Source organism: Pezoporus occidentalis, unplaced genomic scaffold (assembly GCF_034315485.1).
Source record: "Pezoporus occidentalis ecotype Australia unplaced genomic scaffold, CSIRO_AGI_Poc_V1 ctg194, whole genome shotgun sequence".
Classification (NCBI taxonomy): Eukaryota; Metazoa; Chordata; class Aves; order Psittaciformes; family Psittacidae; genus Pezoporus; species Pezoporus occidentalis.
This window is the reverse complement of record NW_026913791.1, coordinates 1,843,940-1,862,605: the sequence shown is the minus strand read 5'-3', so window position 1 is coordinate 1,862,605 and position 18,666 is coordinate 1,843,940. Positions and strand designations below refer to the sequence as shown.

Sequence of the window (18,666 nt, the reverse complement as noted above, 5' to 3'; positions counted from 1 at the left end):
AACCTGGGGCCTGATCCGGACCACACCATACACAGCTTTCCCAAGCTACAACACCCACAACATCTCAGTTACATACAAGCAAGGCCAATTCAAGTTCTCTCTGCCCAGCTCTGTCTTGCTCTAACACAATCCTCCTCTGTTTCCGCAGTTAACGTGTTGTTCTCATTTTAAGAGGGGAAAATAATGAGATGGTGGGAACATTACTTCTGGCTAATGGAGACAGAGATTTTTTCCAGTATATGCCAGTCCTGATCCAAATAGCATCATACTTATTTCAGTCTTGGACCAAACATGGGACTGGACACAATACATTGGCCAAATTAAGACAGAAATAACTTGTAGCACTTTTCTGCTTCACACAGTTTCAAAGACCTCTTGCTGACATTAAACGTCTGGTCTGCAGACTCTCTGCTTCCCCGCTACTGAATCTCCAGGCGCCTTCAACACAGCTTCCCCTGAAGTTTTTAGTCCCAAATCTTGAGCAAAGGCAGGCTGCTGATCACCATGCACCTTCTGTAGCTAGAGAGCTCTTTGAGAGCAGCACTTCTGTCCGTGAGCCCAAACATGCACAAAGGAAGGAGCAGAACAGACAGTGGCAACCAGCCCCCAAGAGCAGAGACTGCAGGAGCAACTCCAACAGCCCTGTACAGGGCTGTGCATTGAGCAAAGTGCAAAACTGAGGGCAAAGAAGCAGGGTTGTAAGAGTTTAGCTGCTTGTTCTCCCCTTGTGTCTAAGGGGCACCTCCTGATGTATGAATCCACTCAGGCTGGCACCTTTTTGATTGTGACCATTAAGTTCTTCTGCCTGTGCTCCATGTAGGGTTACCCAGGTCACTGATTGCTCCTTCATCTCCCCAGTAAAAAAAAGGCCAGTGGTCAAACTGCCTCTTCAGGGAGGCTGAAGACAAGCGCTCAGGAGGGAAAAGACATCACCCTGACTAAGGACTTCGCTGGAGGTTTACCTCCAACCTATAGTACTGGTAATGGGAAGTGAGACTGGTTTGCAAGGAGGAGAATAAGCAAGAGAAGGAAACAAGCTTCTGCAGCCTCGACAGTGCTGCAGCGTTTGGCCTGGATCCCTGTGACCTGCACTGATATCCAGCATCTAAGATATTACTTTCTATCCATTCGCAGCCGCCAGGACCTCACAGGATCGTGTGCATTGCAAACAGAAACAAGGAGACAAGGTTCCCTCTATCCTGCATGGGCCAAAGGTTGGCCTGGGTGCGGAGTGGCTCTGCAGCTCTGCAGTGGCACGGCCAGGCCACCCTGATAAGGCTTTCACTCACCCAGGGTGCCATTCGTCCTGCAAGCCCTCCTCCCTGTTCACTCACAGACACCCTGGCATCACCTTCTGCATCATATGTGGCTTGGGCAGGGGTCTCCAGTAGGGAATTTTGTGGAGTCTTCCCCCAAACAGGCCTGGGACAGAAGAGTCCAAAAGAAATCTTCAGTATTAGAAGCAAAGTTGGAGGAGAAGGGAAAGCTGTCGTCTTTTCCCATGCTGGTGGAACTACCAAACCATGGTATCTGTAATGAGGGATTATTACCCTATTCCTCCTTACAGCAAGGGATGTTACAGGATGGATAATTTCCTATACTAAATGGCTTTGCAAGTTATTTCCTAAAGTGCAGAGAAACAACATCAAAATCAGATGAAGAAGTTGAGTCCTTTTCAATTAAAAAGACCTCACTTTGAATCAAAGTACCAAAAAATCCCAACAGGAAGAAATGGTTCCATCAGGGCAGTCCCTTCAGTTTTACTTTCTGTTCTGTTTTCAAATCCTATTCCATTTGGTGAGGCTGTCATGGGGAGCTCCCACCCCTGCAGCACGCTGCTCGCCCGCTGACTGGCACCCCAGTGCTTTCTGTTTTAGTTTTCATCCAAGAGACGCAAAGCGCTCCACCTTCCTGCCAAAGAAGGAGCCTGTGCTTGGGAATCCAGCTGTGCCAGCAAGCCCAGCATCTGCAGCTGGACATGTCCTGCAGCCCTCACCCTGCTTGGAGCTGCAGCATCGCAGGTTTGCAAAGCACAGGCAAAGCTGCAGGATTGTACCAGCAAAAAGCTCATGAGTGAAAAGCTCTTGGGTCTTCCCAAATTGAAAGCTTGATGTTGGTACTCTGTTGAGAGCCAGTCACTAAGATTTGGTGCTGCTGTGGGAAAGCGATGACTCAGTTTCCAACTCTTTCTTTTAGGGGTATCCAGAGACACTTTCCCCACTGTATTCACAGAACAGCCTGGTGTTCACACAAGAAGGTACAAAGCACATTCTTGCTCTGCAATTCAGAAAGCAGGTCTTAGCATCAAGTTATCAAAAAAGGGAGGTTTTAAAACAATACTCCTTAAAAACAATGTCCCAAGTGAATTAAAATACGATGGAAGTGTCCACACCTGAGCTCAAGGAGCAGTTTCACTGCCACCAGAACTCCCTCCCATGTTACCTGCATTTAGGACAATAAACTCTCTTTGCCTCACTCCTGCCCAACATTGCTTTTCTCCCTCTTCTGTTGTTCAGGGTACTGCTGCAATTCAAGACACCAATAAAAGGTCGAAGGAGAAGAGAAAGAGATGGCTAAAAACACCCAGCTTACCACAGCCACCATCTGTGTTTAAAATGACAAGACAAAGAAGAGGACAGACACACATAGTACCAAACCCCACAGTACTTCTTCAGCCTTCACTGACTTGAGTGCTAGGTGCCAGTGGAAAACTGCCAACCTGGCCAACCCCTAGGAGCAGCAGGAAAATACTTCAGCATTAAACCAGAGAAAACTGCATTCAAGGTGATGAATTTACCCTGAATGCCTGAAACCTGCAAGTTTATATACACAAGGGTTGCTCAGGCCAGAAGAGCCAAGGAGGCAAACAGTGAGGTTACATAAAAGGGGAGAAGGACACACACAGATTACAGATGTACATTTACAGATACTACACATGCTCTTTTCCAGAGGATGCTGAATAGGAATCCAATCCCACATTAAATTTCCCAAATAGAAATCCATTATTGCCGAAGAATTTCAATTGCTTTGCATAGCTGAAAAATGTCCTCAGAAGTCCCCAAATCTGCTGCTCCATCCTGAAGAACAGATGAAAAATTCATAGGCTATCAAGCAAACTGACGTGATCAAAGACCACCAGCGACATGAACTGCGGGATAAAAATTGTCACAATTTGCTTTCAATGGCTGCTTTGCTTGGAATATGGTATTAAAAGAAAACAACTTTGCCCCCACTATGAATTTGCATTAGAAATCCATAATAAAAATAAAGCTTAGTATTATACAAATGGGTGCAGTTCTCTATAGTGCTCCTGATGCAGATTAAGGTTAGACAGATTTTGGATGACAGTTGTTTACCTCAGTCTAACACCATGTATGCACAAATGGAATTTATTTTACAGCTGCAGATATTAGCCAGAAAACGGAGATGAGAGGAAATCTTACACTCTCACGTAAAATATAATTATGCCTGTTTTCTGCTCCTTGGAAGGCAAACAAAGAGAGGAAAAATTAATCTGCTGCTAGCATTTAATGGGTCTTGTCTAAATGACATCAAGCAAATAACAACCAGCAACAATTCACAAACACCTTCACTTTTATTTTTTTCCATGAGGGAATTCCAGAAACTCCAAGCTCTTGTTGCTTTGAACACTTTCACTGGTACAGAGCAGGATTAGGCCCATGTCTCAGTATGTCTCTTTCCTTCGAGACCTTCAGATTATCAAAGAAAGAGGAAAAAAAAATCACAGGATTTCACTAATGCCTATTCTCTCCCTTCTGGAATATACGTCCATTTCCCCCCGCTTATCCCAACTCCTCACACAATTGCCACTGATCAACCAGGAAACTGTTGCTAACTCTTGAATTTTGCAAGCTAGCAAGTAAAATAATAAAACAATGTTTTAACTGTCAGAGATCCTGGCTCGCAAAGTGCACTTTGGTCATTTCCTTTAATAACTGTAGTTTAGCAGTAATGATTTATAATAGTTCATAATATTCTACTAACTGTACTATATTAATAATACTAATACTTTGCCCTTGCCTAGTGTCTTCTGTCAGAAGATATCAAAGCGGCACACGCCGCCGTGAGGGAGGTATTGCTATTCCCCAGTTAGGGATCGGGAAACTGTGACTCCAAGCCATGCCCAAGGTCAGGATTCCCGATCCTTAGCCCAGCACAGCAGCCACTGAGTCTGCCTTCACTTCTTCTGCTGCAATTTTGTGACAGCAGCGGAGTGTGATCGATGGGGCTGAAGATTTAATGTGATTAATTCCTTCTCGAAAAGCAAGGTTTGGCGGGTGGTTTGGGGGCCGTGGTTTTAATGGGAAATACCGAGTGAGGTGGGGAGTTTGCTCTGCAATTGCACAATAAATACCCTGGTGCCAGTGTTCAGACGCTCCAGGCAAATGAGGAGCGATAGGTATGTACTGCACCCATGGCCATCTCTCCAGCAGATGGATAAATACGGCATTTTGGTGTTTCTCAGAGCTCCAAGGATGGTGGTTACGAGCCTTGACATCAACTCCCGGGGAGACCAAAGAGGAAGAGAAAGGGCACAAGGCATCGCTGGCATGGCTGAGACAACACGAAAGCAGGCCGGATGGCAGCGGCTGCGCAGGGAAACGTTTTGGAGGAGAAAACAGCCCCATTCCTCCCCCTCAAACGATCAATTAAAAGCCATCCTTCTGCCGAGAGAGAGCCCGGCGAGGAGAGCAAATGAGGGCTGCGAGCAGAATAGCCACCCGGCCCGGCTCTGCATGACAATTGATGGGAAGGGGAGGCTGGAGGGGCTGGCGGTGGGGGGAGGCAGCCCCGTCCCTCCTCTCACCATGGTGATTAGGTATTCCGAGTGTGCCAGATAGCCCCAAATAACAGAAAGAGAAATATAAACTGGAGACCGGCAGATCCAAGGCAGGCCAGATGGCCCCGCAGCCGGCAGGGGCTGCTCCCATCCAGCCCTTCCCCACTTTAACTGTTCAAACATTTCTTTATCCCGACAAGACAATTAAGCCAAACAGCACAGAAAGGAGTCTCGGCAACAGTTTGCAGGGGGAGCGGGAAGGTTGTTGACAGAAAAGCAGAAAAAGGAGGTGACTGCTGCCTGCTCCAGGACCTCCCTCCAGGCAGCGCACCTAGCTCCATGAGGATGGTGTGGTTTCAGTGGTGCAACGGGGATGGATGCACGACCCTCATCCCTATTACTGTCTATCTGCCTGCCAACCCCTTCCCAAAATCTACTGTTGCTCCTTCTCTCCTCCTACATCACACAGGGCACTGACGATGGAAAGCAAACATTCCACTCGATTTATTTCATTATTCCACAAGCAGTGTTAAGCTTGCGATTTCCCATGGTCACAGCTGATTATTATTAGCAACAAAGCATCACTTTGCTTTACACCCAGATTTTACCAGGCTTGGAAGTGGTGCATCCCAGTGGGAAGAGGCATAGAGTGATGGATGTGCGCACATATGGATTTGTGCATGTGTGCGTTCCCCTCCAACCCATTGTTCTGACACAAAATATAAGGAAAAAACCCTTTTCCCCTCCCAGCACATAGGCATACAGACAGACACAGCTCTCTACACAAGTCCCAGCCCATAAACACAAAGCCCAACAAACACACTTATCTGAGTGGTGGATGACTGTACAGACAGTTCTCAGCCTGATTTCCAAAGCGCTACGTTATTCAGGCTTTCAAGCTGTGGTCATCATAGCCCTGATGTTCATCACCTGAAGTGTGATTTACATTCAATCAATAATGAAGCAGTTATTTCAAAAGGAAAACTAACTCTGTGCTAGAGGTGTTTTTTAAAGCCCTACAGTGGAACAAAGAGCTCTCTTGCAGAGAGAAAAGCCATTGCAGCACAAGCTGTCCGTGTCCAGATAACCAAGGTTAAATATGATTATCAAAAATAATAATCAAAGTAATGTTAATAGAACCACCCCCACTTTACGCACCAGTCCTAAGGGATGAGCGGGGATCCCAGCCTGCTCCCCAGCTCAGTTGCTCATCCCCAGGACACACCAGGAGCAGGGCGAGAGCTGCCAATGGTAGCAGGGGAACTGAAGCTAGAAGAGCCAGGCTCTGCCCAGAGGATGGAAACTGAACCAGCAACCAGGATGTAGAGGGTCACCTTCACACGTCAGGCTGTGCTCCCCAAGAAGTCACAGACAACACATGATGAAGACCAAGCAGCACACAGCAATAGGAAACCATCTTCTGTCGGCACAGGGGGACTGGGGGCATGGGCAGCCTTGCGGGAAGAGCAAGGGTGTCCACTGGACAAGATCCAGCTCTTCACCAAGAGATCCCAGCTTTGGCATGGACCTCTGCCTGTCACTTTGTGGGAAAATGATGCTGTGGTGACTGGGTACAATATTTTATTAGACTGGGACAGATTTTATTAGAAGGAAAGAGTAAACCCAGGGATCTTTCATATTTTCTCTGATTTTAAAACAGGTGTATAGGTCTCTTTTGCAGAAAGAAACATGCCATTTATTTCCAGTACTTCTAGGAATCTCAACTATTGCATGCTTATTAAAGGAAACCCATAAAATACGTCTCCCGGTGTCTTTAACACATGCTTTACAAGAAGCCCTGAACTCTAACAAATGGCATTATTTTTCTCCGTAAGCATCTGAAGGAATGGGCCCATCCAGTACATGGTATGTCTGCTGCTTCCTGGAAAGGCTCAGCTTTTCTACATGGTCCCTGTACACTCCACTGCGCCGGGTGTCCTGACTGTCTGCACTTTACAGCAAGGGACAGCTCACCCCAATGCAGACATCTCAGCCCAATTTGCTGAGTGACAAGAAGCATCATCCCACACAGCTGCACCCCAGAAATGGTGCTCTCCCTTCATGGGAAAACAGGCTGAGATTTTGCTCCCACAATGCGGAGGACTAAATACAGCACCTTCCAAACATTCCCTGAAATGAAAATGCCTGACTTTGGATTCTTCTTTTGCTGCAAAGTATCTCAAGTGTAATCATATTCTTCAGGAAAATTAAAACTCAGCTCATTGAATTCCTTTTTTTTTCTTAAGAAAAAGGCAAATTCCTTAGAAAATCACACTTTAAGCTATGGGGTAAAACAGATGTTTTAATGAGCTATTCACAACAGGTTCTTGCGCAGTGGTACAGAATACGCAGAGCAATCACAGTAATTCACCTTCCGTGTCATACAAACCCTTTCAGGAATCTGAAAAATACAACTGAATGATGGAGCCCTACATATCTGAGCAGCACCTGTGAGACGTGTAAAGGTGTTGCTGATCTAAGGCAGTTTCACCATTTTTGCTCTCAGTTGTAGAAAAACCTCATTGCATTTTTGCCTAGAAGCTACAGCCACCTACGTGCAACAAATTCTCCATCAGGAGCACAAGTAAATGCATTTTACAAAGGGTTATACGTAACAATTACACCAGGAATCCACCAAACTTCTCAGAGGCAACAACAACCCCTTCTCCCCCCGAAGTATGCATTTATATGGAAACTCCAAAAACACATAAGCAAACGTCAATGCAAAACAGGATCACGATTACATCTCGTGATCTCTCAAAATTCCTCATTGCGGAAGTTTTCCTTTTCTGATGGTCAACATCAAAGATCATTAGGATCCCTCTAAAACGCTCTGCTGCTCGCTTTCCCGGCCTCCAGCAAACACACCCATACGTGCGTATGCACACACCAAATAAACTCGCCGTGTTAATGGAGCGAAGTTTCCATGGTGCAGTGTCTGTATGTGATGGGAATATGATACAGAGCCAACAGACATATTCAGTGTACACTGTCCTGGTAGTTACGGAAGAATTTTAATGTGGGTGAAATATCGGGGACGTTGTATTTGCCCAGCTCCTACCGTGCAGCAAAGCATCTCAAAGAAATTTAACCATACAGGAAAGAAAACAATAAAACAAAACACCTCCCACTTTTGCCCCAGTTTCCCCATGCTGCCTGCAAAGTTTTATTCCGCTTCCTCTCCCCATGAAGTGCCGTGCCATAGGGCTGGTGGCGGCACAGGGAGCCAGTGTCACCGTGCTGCCTCTTGCATGCTCCTGCGCAGAGCCCCGTCTGCTCCCAAGGAGAGGACCCACGTTCAGCACATACAGTTGGCAAAGGAAAGGCACAGCGGTGGATGTGGATGTGGATATGTCTGTCCATCTGCAGCTGCGCTCCATGTGGTCTAATTCATTTAACAGATTTACTTCTTTAAATGGGGTATCTGACAGGATTTTGCTAGCAAGATCCATAGCAGCTGATGCGCTCTAAATTAATTTAGCTAGTGGACCCACTCCTCCACTGCTATCTCCCAGAGTATTCTTTCAAGCAGGCTTCATTTCCACAGCCAGGTTATATCGATAAGGGAAAGAGCATCGACAAAGATGTCTCTAAGCCTTGCCATCTCACCTGCCTCCCCCCAGGATAATTATATTGCCAGCTTATACACACACACATCCACACGTGCTCCCACCTACAGCCGAGTCCCTGTGGACCCAAAAGGAGGGAGAGGGGATGCTGAACAATGAAAGGAGCTTACAGCACAAAAAGTAGCACAGTCAGGGGTGGATCAGAAGGAGAGGGGGGAAAGATAAGAGTTCGCATTCATAGTGCGAGGAATACACAGCTTCTGCCTTCAGTGGGAATCGTCTTACCCTCACAAATGCTGACATAAAAGACAAGCAGCATATTTCAAAACCAAAGAGCGATGGATTTACAAGGCAGGTTGATTTTATGATGACTTTTATTGAAAAGGTACGCTGGGTTTAGGCAGATGCCTTTTAGCGCCGGTAAGTTAGCACAGTGCCTAATTCAAGGAGACAGCCTGAGGAAGCAGCGCCGACAGGGGAGAGAGAGCCACAATGTCTCTATTACTCTCTTCGGCATCATAAAGGGGAGAAGAAAAATCACATCTGAAAGGGAGAGGAAGGAACAGTGCAGCAGGTTTTTGCTGGGGAAAAAATAGTAATAATAATAACAATAATAATAAAATTGTTTTCTAGATAGAAAACTCAACAGAACAAAGGAGCCCATGTGAAAAGTAAACCACTTGCTTCTCGGTCTACACGTCTGGGTTTACAGGAAAACTCTAATCATAAGTCAGTGCTCTTCTTCAGGGTACCACGCTCCACTGCCCCTAGACCACTCCCCGCCATGGGTCACCTCCCAGCACAGCAAATCTGGAAGCCTGTCCTTCCTGAAGGACAGCTCTGCCCCCCTGCATAGGCAACAGCACAAGGGACAGGGTGAGGGGGAGTTACAGTTGTGAACATGCAGACTGGTTTCCTTCAGTCCAACCACCGTGCAAAAGAGCACATCACCTTTCAACAAGCACCAAAGGGGGAAACACTCCGAGAAAGCACATGGTGCCGCAGCTTATTGAATTGTAAGGATGGATCCAGGTTTATGTCTCGAAGAGGGAGCTTGGCAGCCAGAAATACTCTTACGATAACCAGAGGAAAAGGTACTTTTATCTTAACCTGAGGCACAAATCCTGAAGGTGATGCATTTGCTGTAAAGAATGGTGTGCATGAAGAAAAGGTCAGAAAGAAATACCTGAGGAAGCAAGGGGTACATGTTTCCTGCAAGCTCTGGGAAAGTTTCTGGCTACACACTCCAGCTGCATCCTTGTTTACACACATGTATGTACCAGCATCTATAGCCTCACACTCGGGGCTCGGACAGCTTTCTGCACGGTCAACATTGCCTCTCCAGCTGTGTGCTGGAAGACGAGTTTCCTTCAAGAGCACCTCACCTTAAAATCTACCAATGTCCATTTACAACAGACAAGGCAACACTGTGTAGCTGAGCTTGGCAGGCAGGAAAGGCTGGTTTTCCTCTGCCTTCAGCAAGAACCACAGCACTGCGGGACAATCACCTGTTGAGTATCTCAACAAGGTGCAACTAAAGAAGAACCAACAAGTCAATGGAGGTACTTACATCTGTCACTTCGGTCTTCGGGACTGGATGAGGTCTCCCGGTCAGAAATGAGGCCAGAAACGGCAAAGATCTTCTTCCCCGTATCATCAACTTTGAGGGAGCCGGGGGAGCTGGAGGGGAGCTGCGTGCCAAACTCATACTCCTTCCCATCGGTGTCGGAGAAGCGCAGATGGGGTGAGTCAGTGTCATGGCAGTTCTTCAGGCGCTTGGCCGGTGTAAAAGCTGACTGATAGCTCTCCCGGTCCTCAGTAGATGCAAAGGGGCGGAAAGCCCCAACACCGCTGTGGTTCAACATACTGATCGGGGTGCAGTCCAGGTTAGGGGGTGCGAACTGGGGGTGGAGGTGAAGCAAGGACGGAGGAAAGTCACGGTTTGCAAACGCTCCCGGCACCCCGCCTTGCCGGTGATACATGGAGGCAAAAGTATATGAGCCATTGGTAAAGGGAATGTGCACGTCCTTATCTGCTGACACGGGGACCCCAAAAGGCCTCGGCTGCTGGCAGGGAATGGAAGCATCACGGCTGGCTTCAGCAGTGGAGGCGAGAACCATCAGCGCCGGGGAGGCCAGTGGGTTGGGGAGATAGGGTGAGTTCTCCATCTTGAACGCGGCCCGGTGTAAGTCCATCGGAGTCTCTTTTGTCAGCAGGATTACAAGCGGAACAATCTTCCCTGGAAGGAAAGCAAAGCGATGCCTGGGAATGGAGCGAGGAAAATTACTGGAGCATCATCGCCCTCCGAACACTGCAAGGAAACAGAAAAGAAAGGAAAACACAATCGGTTAGGCTTCTGCACTCCCCTCTCTGGGATGCTCCAGCAGCCGGGTGGCCACATGTGTTACAACCCACTGGCCGGAGACGCACCACTGTTCTCATTCAAGAAAATCAATAGACAACTTCACACACTACTGGAATCAGCTCTGGCCCTCCAGGTTAAAGGGTATCATCCAGTGCAGATGAATGAAAGGCACAACCAACATAATAACATACAGATTTAATAACCCACTAATAAACAAGGTTCAGTCTAAAATTAAGATAGTAACTCCAAATTATAATTGCAATTTTATGTGGCAAAGGAGGCATGCACATATAATAAACTTCAGAAAGCCCACACATGCACACACTACTATTTGCTTCGGGGGGTGTGTGTGTAACCACCATAAAAATATCTGTTGCACATAGTTACCCACATGAGCCAGCGTAAGTAGTTATACTGTACACGATGTCTAAGACACATGTATTTTCTCTCATTCTCACAGTATATATGGGCAGGTAGGTACTTGCACACACACAGTACTTGATATCATTATGTCTATATATATATATGCACACTGTTGGAATGTAGGAATGTGACTGCATATGAGTGCATGTGTGTAATACACAAGCACCCACATGTGCATATGTGGTCCCTGCTAGCCAAAGGAGAAGAGATATCCCCAGTAAAATGCCTGGCAACTCTGACAGTATTTGAAATCATAATGGGTGCTTCTGCCATCTGATCTCTGCAAGCATCTCCCTTTCGGGTCGGGGACAAGAGAGAATGGATCAGTAATTTTACTTCCTAATGCACTCACTCTTAAGTAGATTTGTAAACTGCCCTGGATGCGCCATTAACATTTAGAGGAAAATGTTAACAAAATTTCTGCCTCGCATCTTGCTGAGCCTCCCGGGTTGGCTGCAGCCACCCAGCCAGCCACCACCCCCTCCCAGGGTGAGAGAAGGGAAAATGCTCCTTTCTGTGTCTCCCCCAGTTCGCTCCGGCTTTTTGTGTTGTTATTTTCTCCCCCAATCAATCTCATGTCTTTTCTTTTAAGCTTCCGCCGCCTGCCATTCAGGCCCCACAGCCCAGCTTAAAATACAAGGACTATAACTTTGAAACAATATACTAGCCGCTGGAGCTCAAAGGGCCAGAAAAATCATATAATAATAAAAAGCTGTTGCAAATTGTGCCTCTTAAATCCAGAGGGTCAAACATCTCAAATAAAACTTAGTGAAAGAGTGTCTCCCTAATGGAGTGCCTTTTGTACTCCATGAATGAGGGAGCCTAGGTTAACAAAGTGTATGAAATCCAGTCTGTGGCTTTAATGCAGTTCAGTGATAACATTTCCTCTCTCCCATCCTATACCCAGCCACTCCACCGACTGTTATTAATTGTGAAGATGAGTGGACATCATCTCTCTGCTTCCTCATTTGGCACCCATCCCTGCAGACATCATTGCTAAATTACCAGATTATGTATCTCACATTAACGGATTTGCTCTCTTCCAAATTTTAAATAACTTTCCCGTCGAGTTCTTGCCACAGGGAATGAGGGGGGAGAGGGAGAGAGAGGGATGCCAAGGGCATCCTGGTCAGTGCTGCAGTCCTGGGCACACTCGCTCAGCTGCTTCACGTCAGGCTGATCAAAAACTGGAGGTCAGGAAACTGCAGCCACTGGCAAACCTGGGTGGCTGGGGGCTTACACAGCCATGTAAATACATACATACACACTCATGATTATATGTCCAAAGAGATGCATGTGGATAAGCCACCAGTCTCAGAAATAAACAGTCATTAGCATGGAAGTCCAACAGAGCAATCATGGGAAAACATGGATTTCCAGCGGAAAAAAAAAACAACAAAACGACCAAAACCCAGCAACCACCTCTGCCTCCTTTTCTATTTTTACTTGTGCTATCACCCCATTACGTTAAACGTATTTCATAAATTAGTAATCTAGCCCCGCAACACTTGACACTCCTGTAGGATACTGTGAATCACTGCAGCCGCTTATTCGTTTGCAAACTTCATTACACCAGGAATAAATCAACACATTACAATATCTCAGCTGGCCAAATTTGATTTTTTTTCAGCTCCCACTTCCTTTTTCGTTCTCTCCCGCTCCCAGCACCTCCCCAACCCCCAGCAACAGGGACAGATTAGACTGCAGCGGGCCAGTCATTATGAAAATCTATCGTTAATACACTCCCAATGTCAAAATGTCATAGATTCAAATACAGAACCCCAAAATAAGAAAACTGACTGACCTCCTTAATTAAAAAAATATGGATTGCGGGGTAATCAGCTGGAGGGAACATTTGGGGGCCGGGAAGGCGGTGGGCACAGGTGGAGGGAGGCACTGCTACTTTTCTGCCTCTATGCTGATTTTTTTTAATTTAGCACCTCGCGCAAATCCAGATTAAAATAACTCCAGCTATTGATCCGGGCAGTGGAATTGACATTAATTTTAGTTCACTTCTCACTTTGCAAAGGGATCAATAGGAAGTAATAACAGCTGACATCCCCGCTGAAAGGAGGAGAAAAGACGGGCTGGAGACAGAAATCGAAAAGCAACCAAATAAATCAGCAGCTACTTTTCCACAGCATCAGACAAACTCCAAACAGATTGCAAAAAGTCTTTGTTGAATTAACTAAACAAGGAGTAGAGGGAAGGGGGGTGGAGATCAATCGAGGAAGGTGCATAAACTGTCTACCAAGTACGAAGGTTAGACGGACAGGCTGCAAACAAACTCTGATTTTTTTATTACTATTGTTTTTTTTTTTCACGGCTCCCAATTTGTATAGTTATTGGGTTTCAGAGCTACCCTGTTTAAGGTGTACACAAATTACCTGTGTAATCGTGTGTGCTGCTAAGAACAAGGCTAAACACGCCACAACCAAGACAAATTGAATCAACAGCCTTTAGCTCTGAACCACGAGGGGGGAAAAATATCTCTCACCAAGGAACAAGTTGTAATCAGTTATCACTGGCTCAGTTGTGGCTCCTCTGCTTACGACGGTCGCAGCACTGGGCTGAATTAGTTAAGAGGAAAGTCTGACAAAAGTAGGAGAAGCCATGAGGGAGCTGGATTTAGGAGGCATCACAAGCACACCGTAAGTGGAGAAAACAGCAGTGACCACTGGTTAGAAGCGTAAAACCCACTCGTTAATCAGCCCGCAAAGAAACAGGCACCCAGGCAAAACACATGCACACCCCAGACGCCGCCACCAGATCTGCAAAGCTCTTACTAAAACCTTACTCAGAGTTCCTATTACTAAATCACCTCTCTGCTATCGATTAAAATAAATAAAATGCACCACTCTGGTTTCTACAACAGGTTGCATTTTTGCGGTCTCTCAACCATTTCCAAATGCCAGAGATTAAATTAATGGGGCAAATTAACATTTTTTTTTCACCCTCCAGAAACAAAGTTTTCTTGGGGTTCAAAAAATAAATTTAAAAAAAATTAACAAGCTATAGCAAAAAAAAAAAAAAATCCAACACCAAAACAGTAGGAAATCCAGGAAAATTGGTGATGCATGTAAATTAGGAAAGATCCAGGAAAAAAAAAACACAATATCCATTTACATTAAAAACTTCTTTTCCCCATAAATGTCAAGTAGGAATTTAGAAATATGCTCTGCGCAGAAAAGCCAAAGATTATAAAACAAAATAATGCCAGCTGTTTGGGGATTTAAGTGCTCAAATGGATTATATATTTGAACCAAACTGGATTTCCTTATAATAAATAAAACAAATGCAAGCTCGAAAGCCAACAAAGGAGAGCTCTCATCACCGGATTAAGACACAAAGGAAAAACAGTTAATTTTTGTTATTATTTTCCCTTCCCCCCCCACACCCCAACGTGCGAAATACGCCAAGTGCAGCCGCACACCCGGGCAGCTGCTGTGAAAACCGGTGTAAGGGGAAATGAAGAAAGCAAAACACTACATAGGAGAGCGGGGAGCGGAGGAGCCGGCGGCGGGGACGGCCGGAGCTCCGGCCCCGGGCAGGGCAGCCCGGCCTCTGTCCCCTCGTCCCGCTCTGCGCTCCCGCTGCTGTTTTGCTATAAACTTCCTCAAATGTATATATGTATAAATATATAATTTTAAGAATTAAAAAGGGGATGAAAAAAGCCCCCGGCGGAGAGGGAGAGGCGGTGTCGGGCTGAAGGGGGGAAGCGCGGGGGGGGGGGGTGGGAATAGGGTGAAAAAAAAAAGGGAGAGAAGAAAAAATAATGCCCTACCGGATAGGGGATTATAAAATACGCCGGTACCGGAGCTACCGGCAGCCGCGCCCCGGCCGCGCTGCCAACTTGGCGAAACCCGAATGAAAATAGCGGGCGGTGTCGCCCCGAGGGAAGCCCCGCTCCGGCGGGCACCGGCACGGGGCTCCGGAACCGGGCAGCGGCCCCTCCGGCAGCGCCCGCCTCGACCAACCGGGCTGGCACCTTCGCCTCCTGCCGCTGGTCCTTCTCCCCCCGCCAGGGTCGGGTAGGGTCGGGTCGGGTCGGGTCGGTGGGTGTTAAATAAACCCCAATAAAACACAAGCAGAAGGGGTGAGCCCCGGTTGGAGCCCACCGCGGCCGTCAAGCCCCGCCGCTCCGCTGTGCCCAACAGTAAATTAAACAGGTGTCTGGCGGGGCCGGGGCGGAGGGCACGGCTCGGTACGGCCCGGCCCCGGGCTCGGCTCAGCCCGGAGAAGCCCCGCTTCCCGCCGGGGCTGCTCCTCTCTTGCCGCCTCTGGAATTGTTCGCTCCCGGGAACGGAGGTGGGAGGGGGGTCCTGGGTCCGGTCCGGTCCGTAAAGCCCGGGAAGCGCTTTCCCCCTTACCCCCCCCCCCCCATACACACACTTTTCCTCCTCCTTAAACCCCCAAGTCACAAAGATCATCAAACGCAAAGATGACCAAAGTTGTTTGGATTTATTGCAACAATCACTTACCATACACATTTCCTGTGTGGAAGGATAAGCATTCAATACAACTCTTTAAGTAGACAGTTCCTAATGATTTCATTGTGGTCAACCAGATGGTTTTTATGTATTTAGATCTGAAGGTGAAGAATTATTTTCCATGCTTCCAACCTATTTACAGACTTCCCTGGTCTAAGAGCTGGGGTTGTTGGTTAAAAGAAAGAAAATCCTGCGATTTCTCGATCGCATCGCTGGATGATCCAGAAAGTTTTCTAAAGGACCTAAAGCGAAAACAAGGATAATTCCTTTCACCTCTTCTGGCTTCCCAAGCTACGCCATTCACATGTGGAGTAATTTTAGCTCATTCGTTGAATAACGCTGACAATTTAAACCTCCTCTCTACCTTTTGTTTTATCTGCAATAATAAAACCAGAACGACACCGCGTGCGAGAGAGATCCAGGCGGCCGGTTCCTACCTGAAAGCAGTCGGGGGCAAGGGCGGCAATCTTTTGGGGATGAAGGACCCGAGGAGGGGCGAGGATGTTAGCCAAACTTCAGCCTCGGCCAAAATTAAGCTAAAGCGGCGGCTTTACCAACGTGAGTTTCGAAATAAAAACTCATTCGGTCTTCGAGCAGGGATCGCGCATTTTTGGTACGGCTTAAAACTAAAGTTCACACGGGGACTGCGCGCTTGCAAAAATGAAAGCTTCGGAGTAAATGAAATTACCGGTTGTTCTGGGGTTCCTGAGCAAACAGAAACCCTGGAAGGGGTTTTCTTTTTTCAGAGACCCTGTTTGAAAAATAAAAGCCTTATTTGGGGTATTTGCAAGGGAAAAAAAAATAGGGGAAAAAAGGAAAACACGAGCAAGGCGCCGAGCCGGCCGGTGGGTTTGTGGATCCGCTTATTTCCTTCGGAAAAATAGAAAAGTTTTTGTTTCGTAGCCGCTGGGAAATGGAACTGTCGCTGCCCAGAGCGACCGTGGAGAGAGCGAGGTCCTGGGCGCCGCGGGGGGAAGCGAGGAAATAACTCCCCGGCTTGCCCCGCCGGGAAAATAAGCTCGGAGGGGAGGGGGGGGGGGGGGGTATGGAAAAGGAGTTAAAGAAATAGTGTCTGTTTCGGAGCGGGGGCTGTGCGCCGGGCCCTGGGTCCGGCCGGGCCCCCCGGCACCTGATCCCTGGTGGCGACCGGTCCCCCCGGAAAGCCACCGTGAGGCTGGGGGGAGGGATCGGGGCAGCTCGGGGCTCGCCGAGGGTCCGGGGGGGGCCCTTTATGTGCCTTTCCCCTCGGCATCACCATGCCGATCCGCACCCACCCGGCCCTCCCCGCGGCCGGCGCGGCTCCCCGCCGCCGCTGTCTCGCTGCCCGGCTTCCCCGGGGCTGGGCAGCGGGAAAGGGCGCGGGGGGCTGGGGTGGAGGTAGGAGGGAGGGAAGGGAAAGGAGGGGGGAGAAACTTGCCCTGCAAAGTTTGCGTGTGGCCGGGCGGCCCCGGTGGCCGGTACTCACGGTGCGGCTGCCGGCGGGCGCTGCGCGGAGCTGGCGGCGTGCGGGGAGCTGGGGAGTCCCGGGCGTGCTGGCCCCGCTGCGCGCCCGCGGCTCGCATGTAGCAGAGCGGGAGACGCCGGGGGTGCGAGGGAAGGAGCAGTGCTGCCTCTCAGTGCCGGCTCTCATCAGTGAATGAGCCTCCACTCTCCGAGGGACTCCTGTCTGCACACACACACACACACGCACACACATACACACGCACACACACACTCGCACACGGAGCCAGGCTGAGCAGTGCATACATTAGGGCACTCGGGCAGTATGGGAAATGCAGTCCAGGACCGCGGACCGGGCGCACACCCTCCGGCCGGCCACCAGGCACAGCCCTGGAGTTGTCCAAATGGGGTGTCGGGGGGCTGCTGCCCTCCCAGGGAAGCCGCTTCCCCCCCAGCCCTACCCGTACCGCCCTTAGTTCCTGCCACTGGTCACATTTTCCACTGCGCAGCTCCCTCCTGAATTGCAGCAGGATGCTGCAGGGTCCCCCGGGTGGCAGAACACCCCCCGGGGCACCCCTGCACCCCTCCAGTCTCGGGCCAGCCGGTACCTGCGGGATGTTCATGCAGCCTTCCCCAGGCACCCCGCTGCGTCTGCTGGCACTTGTACCAGGGTACCCAGGGATGGGCAGACCTAAGACCGTCCCCAAATTCACCTTGGACCACGGCAGCAAAGACGTAGAGCAAATTAGGGAATTCACCCTCTCAGTGTTTCCCCAGCTGCAGCACGCACATTGCTATTTTAATGTTTCCTGGATTCATGTCACAGCCCTGCACAAACCCACCCGCACACACACACCACCTCGGCCACAGCCAACTGCCCTGCCAGCCATGGGACTGTCCTGAGCAAAAACTGCCCATTGTAGGGAATGGAAGAGCCAGTTTTAGATGAGGGCTCAGATGAAACACTTGTCTCATTGTTTCTTGTAAAATACACCAGGGATTGATCCGAGAGACTGATTTATTCCACCCAGGAGGGAAGTGTTTTGGTTTGTTTTGCTTCTTCAACTGCTAAATAATTTCAGGTTGTTCTTTAAAACAGAGGATGGGCAGCATTTCTTGGCTTTTATCTAACTCTGCACTGATATTCTCAAAATAGGACCATGCAGTACAACACACACTGACAGAAGTCCTTTCCATCAGCATCATCAACCACTTAGGCTACATCCTATATGTGTGTGTGAGAGTAAGAGGGATTATGTGCTTATGTCATCCAACAATTTTTGTGTAAGCAGTGACTCATCACTGAAGAATATGGGCTGGTTTTGCCTGTTAATCCATGGGATCACTGAATATGCCAACCCCTATAAAAGTGTCCACAGGCACAGTAACAAACACGGCCGCAGGCCTTATCTGGGTGCACTGTGAAGACCACAGTGGTTTGCTTCTCTGGTGGGTTAAAGCTCATACATTCTACAACACTTCAGCAATGGGTGTTAGGCAGTCAGGGTGCCTGCATGTCTCGTCAATAGTCAAATCTTTGGAAATGGTAGAAAATGTAGCCCCAAACCCCCAAAATAG

At 48.3% G+C, this 18,666-nt stretch overlaps 1 protein-coding gene across 1 annotated transcript in view; it reads right to left on the bottom strand.

Annotated features, from left to right (window-relative positions):
- The window catches only part of RNF220 (ring finger protein 220), a gene marked incomplete at its 3' end in the record, with an annotated part of 162,260 nt that extends 145,244 nt beyond the window's left edge, over positions 1 to 17,016 (bottom strand). Inside the window, exons 1-2 of the mRNA XM_062617337.1 lie at positions 16,086 to 17,016; positions 9,941 to 10,681 (exon numbers count right to left, since the gene is read on the bottom strand). Of these exons, the coding sequence (XP_062473321.1) occupies positions 9,941 to 10,565 (625 nt within the window). The remainder of the gene's footprint in view (positions 1 to 9,940; positions 10,682 to 16,085) is intronic.
- Positions 17,017 to 18,666: the final 1,650 nt, after the last annotated feature.